This window comes from Nesoenas mayeri (genome assembly GCF_963082525.1).
Source record: "Nesoenas mayeri genome assembly, chromosome: 4".
NCBI lineage: Eukaryota > Metazoa > Chordata > Aves > Columbiformes > Columbidae > Nesoenas > Nesoenas mayeri.
In genome coordinates this window covers 52,397,389-52,412,354 of record NC_137540.1, presented here as the reverse complement: position 1 = coordinate 52,412,354, position 14,966 = coordinate 52,397,389, and the positions used below count along the sequence as shown (strand labels likewise).

Below are 14,966 nucleotides of genomic sequence, written 5' to 3'. Positions count from 1 at the left end.
AGAACTCACCTGTATGAAGAGGGACTTGAGGCTGCTAGAACAAGCACAGGCTCAGCACTGGGCAATGAGGCTGCCCGGGGCCAAGCAGAGAGAGCCCGCTGGCACCTGAAGGATTGGGGTGGCCCTAAGACCCCTTAAAGCATCCTTGCAATCAGCCTCCTGTGCTAATGAGTCGTACCACACCCTTACAGATGGGCTCAGATGAACCAGGAAAGATTACCCTGACGCATCTTTGATGCAAAATACTAAGCAATGCTCTCTGCGAGTGGATGCTGGTGCCAGGTGCTCTGTAGCCTCCGTACCTGCTGTCCTTCCTTCCCTCTTACTGCACTCACCTAAGGCCAGCTGCCTTTAACCTTTACAATGCAAGTACAAAATAACCCAGCACAATATGTGCAATGTAAATCAAAAGCATGGAACCCCAGTGACATTGTAGCTTCCTAGATTGAACTTACTGATAAACCAAAAGAAAATGAAGAAATTCAAGCATCACTAACAACATCAAGCTGTGCTTTCTTTGCCCGATTTCTTTACTTCCCACATTTTCCCTTTAAAATTATTACAGGATGATATTGATTGGAACTTTGCAATCCTACTACGGAGCAGATTTTCATTCATTTTAATCCTATAATCCGATTCCAGATTTGAAGTCATATTTACTGTTTGTATTTTAATCATTATGGTCCCTGTTGACAAAACAGTTACTCATTCTTTGCATATCCTTGTTGCAAGGAGAGAAAATATGAATGAAACTGGAAAGGGATTAGATTAGTGTAAGATATGTTAGACTAATATTATGGTTTCTCCTAAAATATAGTGAAAAGTAACCTGACATTTCAAATATCAGTTCTGAAGAATGCTGTAATACACACTAACATCAGAAAAGATAAAATTAATGATTAGTTTTGTTGTAAAACTGAATGCATTAGGCACATCCACTGTGATAATAGCTGAAATTTTATACAGAAATGACAGTATTGATTTAATCTTCAGTATCAGATCAACTACAAAGACACAATAACAGCAATTACTGTTCTTTTTCTTAACTTTAACCCATACTCAAAGATACAAAAATGAAAGTCATGACAAGGCAGGGCTATTTTGAAATGCTAGCAGAAAGATTTGCAAATGCTTTTTTTGTGGGTGCCACTGGGCAGCAATAGTGAGGGATGCTCTCAGCACACATTCTGGAAACATCCAGCTCTGTGCTGAAGGAGGTACTACTTCAATGTGACTTCTACACCAACAACAGTACACGTACCCACAGTGTGAACAATCCTAAATGAGAATGATAGTTATGGTTATTTCCTGTATAGGAGAAAAAACAAATGCTGGCCATTTAGCATTTATCATAGAAATTGGGATTTCAGCTTTTATGGGCTGACTGTCATTAGAAATGCAGGCACTGTGCAACATCTAGTCCCTAAGAAATGACAAAAGTTGGTTTTATGTGAATATTATTGAATAATCACTGATCTATGATTCTTAATTGATTTACTGTAATGTGTATATTTTCTAGGAAAGGAAGATTCTATTGAAGACTCCACCAGGCTAAAACAGTGTAAACACTTTATTAAAGTCTTATTGTGATATTCCTTTTCCTTATTATGATGCTCACCAACCATGTAATTCTAATGACTCAGACCTTGCACTCTTTAGTCTTACAGAACTTTTAAGGACTTTAACTAGACTTTTGCCTGAAGGTAGACTTGCCAGATCAAACCCACAAAGTGCTAATAGATCAGGATTAAATTGCTAAAAGTGTTAAGTATTCCTAACTAGATTATTTGAGAGTGCAAGCAACCAGAAGACACTATCATATGGCAAATCAGGTACCAGTTCCTGGATATAGCATTCATCTTTACATCTCTTCCTCATTGATGCCGAACTAAGGGGCTTCTTCGCTATCCAACTGCCAGACTAAAACCAGGGTTTTAGAAAGAGCAAACTTCTGAAACTCAATTTGACAACTTACACCAATGCATCAGAAAAGATATTTGGAAAGACTGGCAGGTATAACATCAGCTTTTCCTACACCTGATGATATTTTCAATACTTAAGACCAGACAGTTTTATTAATAAGGCATTGTGTTGGGTCTCAATGGCTCTGGATCCAGGTCATGGCTCTTCAATAGTTTCCTTTGTAATCTTGCGCATAAAGTTTAAAAAGCCATCTTTATAACTACTGAGTGGGTCTGAATACCGTACATTCTCGCCTGTGGGGAACGTATTCATTGCTATTTAATTTTCAGCAAGATTTGAAAGTCCAGGTTCCTTAGCAATTTCAATCATCTCACTCTTCACCTTGCAGTGTTTTCTGTCTTTTCACCTGATGATTTGTATTTCCTTATTTGTTGGATTGTAATAATATTATTATTACTTTAGATCCTGGGGCAGCAGCTCTGCACCCCTCAAATGGCTTCATCCATGCATACAGACTTTCTCATTATGCTTTTAGGTATGAACACTGCTGCAAACATCTATGCCTGAGTCACAAAGCTCAAGAGCATTTGGCACCCCCCCCATGCTGACTAAGTGATGATTTCTGGGGCATTTTGCATGAAGATCACCAAGGCAGTCCAGCGGATGAAGACTACAAGTGTTTGGCCATTTCAGGACTGATTCAATAGATCTACTTCCAGATAAGGGTTCCTAGCTTCTTGTCTAAGACCAAAATTATGATCTTCACCTTCTCTGTTTGCATAAAAACCTTTTTTTTCTGTCTGGACATGATAAAGGTCGATTAACTGGTTGTGTTAAACGAGGTTTTTGGCACTGGGATAACACCTCTAAGACAGCTCTGTTCTTTCTCTGCTTTCCATCTTAAAATTTAAGGCACACTGTAAGGTCTGCATCATGATTTCCTAAGGAAATTGAGTTTCTTTGGTAGACTATGACACATGTAAATGTAGCATGTAAATATTCACAAAGACAAACATTATTTTCATCCAGGAAAATCTGAATAGACTAACAAAGAACTAATATTTTACAGGATAAAATGGGTATCTGTTGGTGCTTTGAATGCATCCATTTGTGTGGCTTACTCCACAGCAGCAGTCAGCATAACCACTGTTCACTGGAAGAGAAAGCTCATGTTGCTGTGCAGCTCCACATTTCCCATCATAAGATGACATTTCTCATGCAGGATCTTTCCATACAAGATGGGATCTCAAGTGAGAGCTTTCCTCACCATGATGTAGGGTGAATACCTGCTTTTCCTCCTGCACCTAACCCCTCATCCTGCAATTCTTCTGGAGATGGAAATCAGGGCTGTGTCTTCAAGAGGAATTGAGGAAGAAACCGTTCATTCTTGGAAAGAGTTCTAACTATCAGGAAAAGCTTCAAAATATGGAAGCATCCTTACTTGTAGCTGTGTTTGAGGTGCCAACTCTCAGAAACAAAGTTGGTATTCTGAATCCGAAGCAGCCGGAAATGTCATGCCTAAGGATTAAGAATCAACTGCATTAAGTGTTTAAGTTGCTAACGCAGAATTAAGACATCCCAGGAATGGTGCTTTACTTGCCAGCTTGCTCATTGTTGCCCACACAAGTGAAGAGGTATCAGCAACAGGGAAGAATCTCTGAAACTGAGCTTATGAAACAGGTATCCCTATAGAACTGACCTACAGCCCTACACCTCTTCACTCAAGTAAATAGCTGCCAAGTGCTATGGCCAAGCTAAGTGGGAAAATCACACTAGTCATGGATGGTGACTGTCTGCTCTGTGGAGAACAACCCAGCAGACTTGCAGCTGGATACCTGCTAAGGGAAGGATCCTTCCCCCACTACAACAGCCACCACTCGGGAGGTGAACCTCTGACAACAAGGTGTTCTGGAAAGGGCCAAACCTGTGCCCCTTGCTGCTGCGGGGAACCCAGGAGATGGCTAGGCAGAGACCCTGCAGGCACTGGGCAAAGCACAGAGTGACATGGAGCACATGCAAAGCACCCCATCCCCAGGGGCAAAACCCCAGCTCTGCTTCCCCAGCAGCAGCCTGAGCAATTAAACTGGCTCATACATTTGCTAAGAGGATTTCAGGGCTCTGGATGACGTGATGGAAGTACTTCCCATACATACACAGAGCTACAAAGTTGGTGAAGTGTTTGGAGATGAAGACCTATGAAGAGTGTCACTTGGTTTGTTCAGCCTGGAGAAGAGGAGACTAAGACATTGCTGTCTACAGCTTCCTCACAAAGGGAGGAGGAAGGGCAGGTGCCAAACTCTTCTCCTTAGCAACCAGTGACAGAACCTAAGGGAATGTCAGGAGGATGTACCAGAGGAGGTTTAGGTTGGACATGAGGAAAAGGTTCTTCCCCCAGAGGGTGGTGGAGCACTGAACAGGCTCCCCAGGGAGGTGTCACCGCCCCAAGCCTGACAGTGTTCAAGAAGAGACTGGACAACACCCTCAGACACATGGTGTGAACTGTGAGGTTGTCATACGCAGGGACAGGAGGTGGACTCGATGATTCCCATGGGTCCCTTCCAACTCAGGACATTCAATGATTCTACAGCCTCAAGGCCCCAACTTGCTACCCCTCGACAGCTCCCTGCTCAGCTTAACTGTGCTACAGCTCCTCCAACACAAGGCACCTGTTATTTCTTAATCTCAAAGCTGTAATGATAGGTCCATAGCTCAGCAAAGCACCTGCACCTCAGGAACTACAACACCCAAAAGGTCTAAACTTCGACTCTATTCAAAATTCCATTTCAGCACACCATAGTAAGTTTTTGTTTTGTTTTTTCCTGTTCTGTTTTGCTTCTGACTTAAAAGCCTTAGCTGAGAGAAGGTATGTTGGGACCTATATAGGAACCTCAAGTAAAAGTAAAGCCTGGATGTGCAGGTGATGGGACAGGGACTTCACAGAACTTCAGTGCACAAAGAGCAGTCCCTTAACTATGGTTGTTTGGTTGTTTTTTTTAGCACAGGACTGAATCAATGACAAACTCTGAAGCCTGCTTTAGCTCTTGGCTAGCACAATCTACAGAGGCAGGAGAAAGTCCAAACTTCTGCTCATGAAAGCCCAGAGAGCTTCACTGTGAATATGGCCCCATGTATCATCTAGGAGACAGCTGAATGTTTTCCACGGCATAATCTGCTTCTGTAAAGAAACATAGGTGTCACACTCATAAGCAGCATTTTGATTTTGGGCCACAAAAAATACAGAACTACCACGACTTGGGCATTTAAAATAAGAAGTAGTTTCAAGAAAAAAGAAAAGATGACCTTCTTCCATGGATCAGGGGACTATGCGTCAGAGCTGTGAATTTTCAGCCTAATCTATTCTAAACTTTTTTGGTAAAGTACTTGAATTATCTGTAACAAGACATAATAAATTCATCCAGTATACAGCTGCTTCTGAGCAAAAACAGGCATTAAAACATAGCCATATATCCTATTAACTAGCATATCTCCCTGTTTAGTAAGGAAATGTCATCACATTTGTTACAAAGGCAAACAGCAACATACCAAAACAGGATCCAATTTTTCTAAATAAATAAATCAATGATGTGTCAAAAATTAACAGATGAGTTAATATACCCGATGTTATCAAAACCAGATGGTGCTTCATAATATTCATCCTGTTCAGTCAAACCCTGAATATATTCTGGACCATCAGTATATAAAATAGGATGCTGCTATTTGTGATGGCAAACAAAAGCAATCATGCCTGCCAAGCACATACTATAACAGGCAGCATTTCAGCTCTGCTAGACAGAAAGTAATTAGAATGCTTTTAATGTCCAAAAGAATGATGCTGATAGGCTGCCACAGATGTGTAGATTTATGAATATTTATATGGTGGTTTATAGCTGACACTTTTATCAGTTGAAGAAGATAAAATATCTGCCTGACTCAAAAGCTTGACAGTCAGGTTAATAAAATCTCATTAAAGAGAATGACCTATGCAATTATATAGGATTTATTGTAATTCATTTTTGATTGTACTCTGCTTAAAGATGCAATTTCCCATTTCCTGATGCCAAATTTAGGTTGCATATCAAGATCTACGTGGTTTTTAACTCCAAGCCATCACTAGAAGAAAGATATGCTTTCGGTATCTCGGTATCTTACACCTTTAAAGAAAAAAAATAAATAAAAACATCTGATCTCCTGTTCCTCGCTGCATCTTAGGAAAACGGTGCAGGCAAGCAGCGGATCTGTTTTCTTTCTGTTAAAATCACCACCACAGCAGCCTCTCCATTACCAGCAGCTCCCCCCGGCAGCCAGCCCCAGTCTGCCGCCCTCCCCAGCCGCTATCGCGGCGGAGCGGCCGGCCCGGGCCCCCCCGCCCCGCAGACGGCGGCGCCGCTCCCGCAGGTGCGAACCGGCCGGCGGCCAATTGCCCCGCCAAGTCCCGAGTAGCTGCCGGCACCGCCCCGACGGCAGCGGGGGCAGCAGCGATTCCCCCCCGCCGCCCCGGGGGCGATGCCGGCCGGACAGCGGCCCCACCCGTCCCCGGGAACTTTAACGGTGGCCCACCGACGGACGGACCCAGCCGCTCGCCGCGTTCCCCTCGCACCCAGCCTTGGAGCGCCCGGCACCGCCAGCCCCGATGGGGTAAACCCTGCGGGGGGCGAGCGCGCCGCCAGCCCCCCCAGGAGAAGAGTGTGTGTGTGTGGGGGTAGCCCGCAGCCCCCATTCCGCTCCCGCCTGCTGCAAAGTGCCCCGCGAAGTTGCGCGGCGGAGGAGTTGCGGGTACCTGCGCTCAGCTCCGCGCCGCCGCCCCCCGCTGCCGCCGGGCAGGGGCCGTAGCGGCCGGAGGAGCTCGGGGCCGGCGGCGGGCGGCCCTGGGCAGCGCTGGGGGCGGCGGCGGGGCGGGCGGGCCCGTTGGGGAAGGGGCCGTGCGGCGCGTAGGGCAGCGGCTCGGCGGCGTGCGGGAAGGGCTGCCCCGCTCCGCGCCCGCGGGGCACCTCCACCATGGTGGGTCTCTCGTAGCGCTTGGCCAGCGCCGCCCGCTTCCCGGGGAAGGTCTTCAGGACGCTGTAGGGGCCTCGCTGCTTGTAGATTTTGGGGGTGCTGGGCCCCTCCTCCGCCGGCTGCATCTCCTCCTCCATCCTCCGCCGCCTCCCCCGGCGCGGCCCCGCTCCGGGGCTGTGTCTGCCGCCGCCGCGGCTCGTCTCTGTGGCACGGCGGAGCCCCGGCGCGGCGGGGCGCCGGCCTGATTGACAGGCGGCCGCGCCAATGCCTGGAGGGAGACGGGCGGCGACCGGCAAGTGTTTAGGGTAATCTCTGCTAATGGCAGCGGGGCGGGGAGGCGGGCCCTGGCGGGGCCGCTGCCACCGCCCCCGGCACTCCCCCGCGGGGGCAGGTGAGCAGCTGGGACCCGCCGCGGGGGTCGAACGGCCGCGGAGCCTCCCCCGCTTGCCCCCAGCTCGGCCCGGCCCGGCCCTGCCCGGCGGGGCCGCGGGGTACCGCCCCGCCCCGCGCGGCGCGGAGCCGCCGCAAAAACTTTGTGGCCCCTCCGCCGGGCGCGGAGCCGCGCCGCGCGTGCCCCGCCGGCCGCCCGGCCATCCCATCCCCTGCCAGCCCGGAGCGAGCCGAGGGCCCGCCTCCCCGGTTATGAGGGGTAAAATAAATAATGCCATAAATAAAAGTATTTGGGAGTCCAGGACCTGTCAGAGTTGATTAGGGCACAGAGGACATTTTCTTTCTCATTATGCAAAAGCATTTCATGGAGAAATAAAGGAGGTTTCGCTGTAAGTCATGCATGTCAGATTTCCAGGAATCCGGGAGATTAATCACATTTAACATTATTTGCAACATCTCCTCCTCCCCTCTTTCCCCCGCCTGCTTTTTGGAAGCTGCTTAAATAAGGTGACACGTGAGGCGAAGCCTCGTCCCTCTCCCGTCTGCCTGCCTCTCTCCTCCGTCTCCTGCCCAGACCCTTTCAGGGACGGTTAAGAAATAATGAAACGCTGGTGAAAGACAGGAAGAGAATGAGATGCCGTCGAGAGACGTTTCTGAGAAATGGTGATCTGGGTGCAATGGGAGACAGCTGAAACTGAATGATATGTTGAAGAAAAATAAACGATAACAAACCGCTTGCTTGCTCTCCCCATTCTTTTCTGTGAGGCAATTTTATATTTTGCATTAACATTTCCCTTCTTCTGTCCCACTTCTCTCCTGCTTCTGCTGCTATAATTTATCAGGATTATAATAAGCCCTCTGGCTTTTGGAAGTAAAATTACAGAACACCTTAGTTATATTTAAGCAGTGGCGGTGGGAAATCATTCCTCTGTCATCACGTGGAGTTTCGGCTACTTATTGTGCTCATTGCTCTCCCATTTCAGCTTTATTTATTTAGTCAGAGTTGGGCTTGCTGGAAACGAAAAGCAGCCCTTCTCTGCTGATGTAATTAACTCCTGCGGTCTTTGGCCCCCCTCCTGCAAAAAGTCAGCTAACTTCTACAAGCTGGGCATTTGTTTCGTGCAAGGTGTAGAAGGAGCTGGGTTGTTTCTGATTTTGATTTTTTTGACAAGTAGAATAAATCGATTCCTTGTAGCAGCCAAAAGCCTTTAAGTAAAGGCTAGTGTAATAGAAATCACCATTTTACTTAAGCAAAATCAATCTTAACTCTTTTTTGTTTTCTGACTGACTCTGATCATCTGTGCTTTAAAAAAAAATATTGTACTGTAACACCAAAGAGAAACTGGAAATAAGTGTGAGAGAAATTCGGCTTCTACTCAGAAATGAACTGTGTCCTCCACCTTGTCTCATTTGATTGGCCTCTGCCACAGCTGTGGCCAGCTGCTGTCTGAGGTCAGTATGGTAATAAAATTGTACAAATTTAATATTAGGCTGTTAATAGTTAGATTCAAATAAACAGCAAAAAATTGCCTGCTCCAGTGTCAACTACATTCCTAGGAGCTCACTACTCTTCAGTGTTCATGCTTGTCCCTCTGCTCCTGGTGGAGGAAACAACCCTTGCCTGCCGCCAGCCTCCTACAAACAGGGAAAACCAGGATCGGCAGATTGTGTCCTCCAAGCTGCCTCCTTCACTGAGGGTCCCTGCAGCTCCTCAGGCAAATGCTGGATCTCTATGGACGTGAAGAGAGAAGCAAGTTTGAGGCTGATGGGGTCCTAAGCCACCAAAATGAAGCAGGGACCTTATCCACGAAAAAAATGGAATAGATACTTTATGCACTGAGTTTCTTTCTGCTGAGGTTTATGTTAGTACCCGTCACTGGACCACCAAAAATGCCCCTTCAGTTGTTTTTAGGAAACCTTGGCTTTTCCTTTGCTCTGCTCTCAGTGCTCCTTCTAGGTATGTAGACCTGAAAAATGATGTGTTGTGGATTTTTTTGTTTGTTTGTTTTTTTGTTTGTTTTTTGTTTGTTTGTTTGTTTGTTTTCTTCTTCTTTTTTTTTTTTTTTCCCTCACTTCTATGGCTCTTCCCCTGAGTTTCAGAGGAGGGACACTGGTGCCATGGCCCAAAGGCTGTGTGTTGTGCCAAACCTGAGGGGCTTCTGCAGCTCCGTCCTGTGGAACAAAAGTGTTTAATTCTGGTGGTCCCACCTTTGGCTTTGTGGGATGCACTTTTTTAGGGGAACACGATTTTACTCATAAGCTGTGTACAGGTATGCAGTTGCTCTTGCAGGACGACTAACGTCGTTTTGCAGTTGAGGAGTGTGGCCCTTGACTGGCAAAGAGGCAAACGGGGTGAGGTGATGGTCTCAGAGTACGTGGAGATGCTGCTGTACCTGCTACAAGTGGCTTGGGCTGCCCCTTCCATGGCTGCTCCCTGTGGCACATCCTACAGCACCCAAGTGGCCTCACGAGTAACTGCAGGTAGTCATGAAATAACTATTAACCAAATATTTATCTCTGAATTAGAGTCCCATTTTGGTTGCACAGTGGATTCAAACAGTTAACACATAGCCCTTGCCTTGATCAAGTAAAAAAAAAACCCAACCCTTAGCTGATAGCAGCATCTCATTTCAAGAAAGCCAAACACCTTTATTTTCCTTAGACTGCCACCCCTTGGGATTTAACCCTGAAGTGAAGGTTGTGTCTTTCCCTACCTGTTTACTGATGCAACTTTCCACTGTTCTACTGATACTAAGATCTGGAGATCTGTAACAGGATTATTTCAGAGCACCCTGAGCAGAAAAAGGATGGGAAGTAACTGACCCTTGGAAAAAAACCTGATCAAAACAAAGGGCACAATGAAAAATAAGAAACCCAACATTGCTGCAGTGTACACTCTGCTCCTAGAAATCACTGCGAAGGGAATATTTGTCAGTATATAGAAAAATACCCAATCTAGACACAGGCTATCAATCACTGAGCATGCCTGTGTTGAAGGTACTGTGAGGTACTCAAAGAATAAAAGTGTGATTCATCTCTATCTTCCGAGCTGGGGCTAAATCTTGCTCCGCTTATTCATGGGAGCAGTGCTCCTCTGATAACTAAAGCATGCAGGATTTGGCCATGAACTGCCAATATCGCTCTGCACATTTGGAGTGCATGATGAGAGCTAAGATTGGCAACTCTCCCCTGTAATCTAAACCACTCTGCAAGCAGGCTAGCCATAATTTGCTGCCCTAAACATTTAACCCCAGCTAGTTAATTTAAGCTTAGCTCAGTTGCTCATGTTTATGGATAAAGAAACAAAAGCGAGAGCATCAAAAGGAAAAGATGACTGTGGAATTCAATATTTCAGCAGCTGTTGATAGGTAAATGTTATTGAAGTGTGGCATTCAAAACCAAAGGCCTGCATTTATGATAATGAGCCTAACAAGGAAATGAGATTGACACAGCAATTCTCTGTTTTTGTTGTCCCCTGAGGTTAGAGATTATGCGGCGCATGGTGCTGTTTTTAGCCTCTTTGGTGATTCCAACTGTGAGAGACAACGCTGTGCATATTTGTCAAGGTTGCACTTTAATCAGGTGACTCAGAAGCTTTTTGAGAGAGAACATGAACTGCTGGTCTCACTTAAACCTTAATCCACATCCTGTGTCAGAGATCCATCAACCAAGTGATGTGGCTTTTAGTCCCCGCTTTAGCCTCACGCTTACTCAGTGCTTTGTGAAAATGCTTTAAAATAATTGAAATGTATCTATCATGGTTACATTGTATTTTGAAAATTACTGGAATGTTTCTCAGTGACATTAATTGGGTTTAAAATATTTTTGTCTTTCTAATTAGTGCAAGACTGATGAGCAGTGGAAAGGGCATTTATACACAGGCAGACACATATTTCCATGCTACATTTGTGTCTTAATAAAATGGTGGCTAAATGGTAGCTAACTGGATTCTTGTGCTGAGTAAACAGTGGCAAAAAAGAAAATATCCTATAACTTTAGGAGTAGGAAAAATCAAAAAATCCTGTGTTTCAAATGGAATCACATTGTGTAAAGAAGAAAAAAAAAGGACTGGTCTCCTCCAGGGCTGGAAAATGGATAAATGAATTATTTAAATATAGTTAAAGGACACACAGAAAAAAGTAATGGCTTTGACACCCAATATAGGGAAAATTATTAATGTTTTAAAGAATCAATTGTGGACACATGGAAAAGCTTGTTTTAATTAAAGACAGCATATATGAAGCAGTTTTAAGAAGGAGAAATAGTATAGGGCACTTGTTGCTGAGAATTCTGTAGAAATACGTCATGGATAAAGCAGATGACATAACATGTTCCAGGCTGTTTTCTGCCCTAAAAATGCTTCATGTCTGCATTGGAGTAATTTTGAACAGCTTCAACTCCCTGGAGCATTAGCTCTTGCCCTAGCCCTTACCCAAGCTTGGTGCTCTCATCTTGGCTCATACCATGCAACGTAGAGTTGCTCTATAATGTTTAATCACTCTTTGCAACATTTCGATGCCATCTTACAGCACTTAGCCATTTGAGAGCAGCACCTCAGAAGGTCTGCTGGTGTGTGCTGAAAGGGAGAGCTGATGCTCCACGGGTTGGAGTCCAGCTGCTTTGCCAAACCTGTGCAGCTCTCACCACTTCTACTTCTTGCCTTTCATGTGCTTACCAACCTCAGTTATCCAGGCTTGCAAAAAGGTGGTCCTTACAGGGCAGGAGAAGTCACACTGAGCTAGAACTCAATTAGAGCAGAAAACGTTGGTTTCCCCAAGTAAGGAAGTTATTGATGGTTTGTGTTGGAATGTTACATTTGGGCCCAGCACTTACACAGCTTAGTGACTATTCAGAAATACCATCAAACTTTGTCAAGCAAGCTGTGTGTATCAGTTGCAGTTAAAACGCAGATGGGATGGACAGGGGAAAACAGCTGGAAGCAGAATCTTCCTTAAGCTCATCTAGATGGGGAATCTGACTGCGGTTCAAACAAAACAGGATATATGTGATCAGCCATGTGGCATCTACCAAGCAGAGTCAACTAGGCTTAATTTGAAGAAAAACATGGGCCTGACAGATGCCTGAAGATAGCAACTGTGTTGAAAGCATAGGAATGATTGTTTGGTGAAGACAGGCTTCAGGACATATGAGATGCCTTTCCCAGCATTAAAGAGGCCCTACTAGAAACTGAACGGTATCAAATCTTCCTTGCATTTGCCTTCATCACTCTTTCATTCTCAAGCAGCTCCTAAATCTTACATTAAATCATGACAACTTAACAGCTCATTCTTAAATTCAGAGTTCAGCCACTTCATGGAGATGAAATGAAGGACTTCTCTGCATTAATAATATCATAGAAGTAACACTGGTAATCCTGTGGGGAACCCTAAAAAGCCACCCTCAGAGGTAAAATAATTACTTAGAGTCCAGAAAAGAGGAAAGCAATGGACAAAACCTGGAGTCTTCTGAGACCTCGATTGCACACTGGCTGGTGCAGCACAAAATAGTTCAGTTGGGAGAGGTGCTAAAATCTTTGGAACGCAAATTGAGCTGAATGCCATGTTAAAAGAAGTGGAAAAAAGTAGACAACAGCACATAAAGGCAAAATCGAGTGGGAGCAGGGTCAGCAGATTGCTGTGGTTTCAAGTGAGAAGAAATTCCATCACCCTATAAATCTTTGTGCCTGGGAACATGTCCATCACAAGCTGCATTTGCTTAAGAATAAAATTAATAGGTGAAACCATGTTTGCTCAGTGGTAAATGTGCAGATGCTGAAATTCAGCTGATGCACCACTCACCTCTGGCCCTCCACACATAGATGAGTTGCACCCAGAAGAGGTGATCCAGAGGTCATCTAAGAACAACACTTCAAATAAGTGATGTTCTATAAAAATGTATGCTTCTACTTGTTTAAATGCAAAGGATCTGAAAAAGATGATGATAGGTGTGTGGTTGTCTCAGATAATAATATGATAATATTCCAAGCATCTATCAGCTTTACTTTTGTGATTACTGTATCATGAGAATCTCTTTATGTCCTGGCCATTATTCAACATCCTTGTTATTGTATTATTGGCTTTTTGCTATGTGACAATGGGTTTAGATTTTAAACAGGAGAGAATCTTGCCAATCAATATCAACAGAGAGGTGTGAGTTAACTTTAGCTAATGCTTTGTCCCTGAATCTCTTAATTTATAATTGAAGAAATCTTATATCATCTGCCATCCTTGGAAATACTTACTGTTTGTGGTGCTGATTCTGACACCTTTAGTTAGAGTAAAGGAGATTAGAATTTAGGTAATTTACATTATTTTAATCTGGACTAACATTTAAAAAATTATTAAAATCTTCTTCCCAGATGGTAGGAAAATGGCTCTTCGAGGAAGACAGTATTTCTTGCTCTCCCTCCACAAACATCCATTTGACTTATGTAGGTTTTAGCTTGTTAAGAAAAAAAGGGTTGTGGGTTTTTTTGAGGGGTTTGTTTGTTTTCCTCTGTAATTCTCCAACCTCATTTAATACTGTGGTTATTGTAATTTTCTTTTGCTGGGTTAAAAATTCTTTCTGATCAGCTATATTAATGATGGAAGAAACCATGCTTTCCAAAGAAAGGGCTTTAGCTTCCCTAATTGTTGTTTTCAGACCATATATATGTATGACAGCGAGAGACTGTGGCTCCTGGAAAACCCAAAAACTGAGAAAGATAGCTGTTCAGGTTTGAAAAAAAAAATACATCACCCAAATAAATCTGGGCAAAGCACGACCACAGACATAGCCATTCTTTCTTTACACTGTCTTGCAGACACACACATCCAGAAAACTGGAAAATGGAATACCAAAATCTGACACTTGCACAGTTAAGATTTTAGATGTTTGCTTACATAGGCATCTGATTAAAAATGCAAATGAAGCTGGCTTCACTGAGATGCTGACCTGAGATCAAGCTTTCTGAAGACAGGTTGTTTCCACTTTCCTCAGAAGAAAAAAAATAAGAGTCAGGAGTTTTTATTCACCTGGCCAAAACAAAAAAAAAGTGTAAGAACTATCTATAAATATTTATGAATAAATATTTAATTATATATATGCTGAACGGTTTAACTGTTGTTCAGCAAATACATAATTCGTTAATTTTGCCTGCTTCTACTGAATAATTTATACATCAGATCAGCTTTTAAAATATTCACTAGATGATCGGCTGATCAAATCCTGTTAGTTGAATATGTTATTTGATTTTTGGTTTTGCCCTTTTTAAAAATCACTTAGTCTATTGGAAGAACATTGCTGTGATTTATTAGTGGTATATTCCATCCAGTCCATAGTGACATTCTTCAAGAATAACATCTGAAGACAGTAGATTTCTTGCTCCTGTCATATGATATTAACCTTTTGTAATCCTGACACATATTAGATGTCTTTGGCCAGGGAAATAAACCCCATGTCCGACAGCACCCTTTTGTGTCACACACTCATGACAACGCATATATGATGTGTTTTATTTTTCATTTGATGACTGAATATTGAATTATTTAGATTAGCTACATCAATCAATCCTATATTCTGGTTCATCCAAGTGTCTTCCCTGCAGTTTGTTCAGCAATATGTCTCTGCAAAGGATTTCTTCTAACCCCTAAGTTTGCCGTGTAGCTTCAGATATCTCT

The 14,966-nt window shown here is 43.9% G+C and overlaps 1 protein-coding gene across 1 annotated transcript in view; it reads right to left on the bottom strand.

Annotated features, from left to right (window-relative positions):
* Positions 1 to 7,055, bottom strand: part of BEND4 (BEN domain containing 4) — a gene marked incomplete at its 5' end in the record, with an annotated part of 29,777 nt that extends 22,722 nt beyond the window's left edge. The window contains one exon of the mRNA XM_080344130.1: positions 6,701 to 7,055. Within this exon, the coding sequence (XP_080200256.1) occupies positions 6,701 to 7,055 (355 nt within the window). The remainder of the gene's footprint in view (positions 1 to 6,700) is intronic.
* Between the last annotated feature and the right edge of the window lie 7,911 nt (positions 7,056 to 14,966).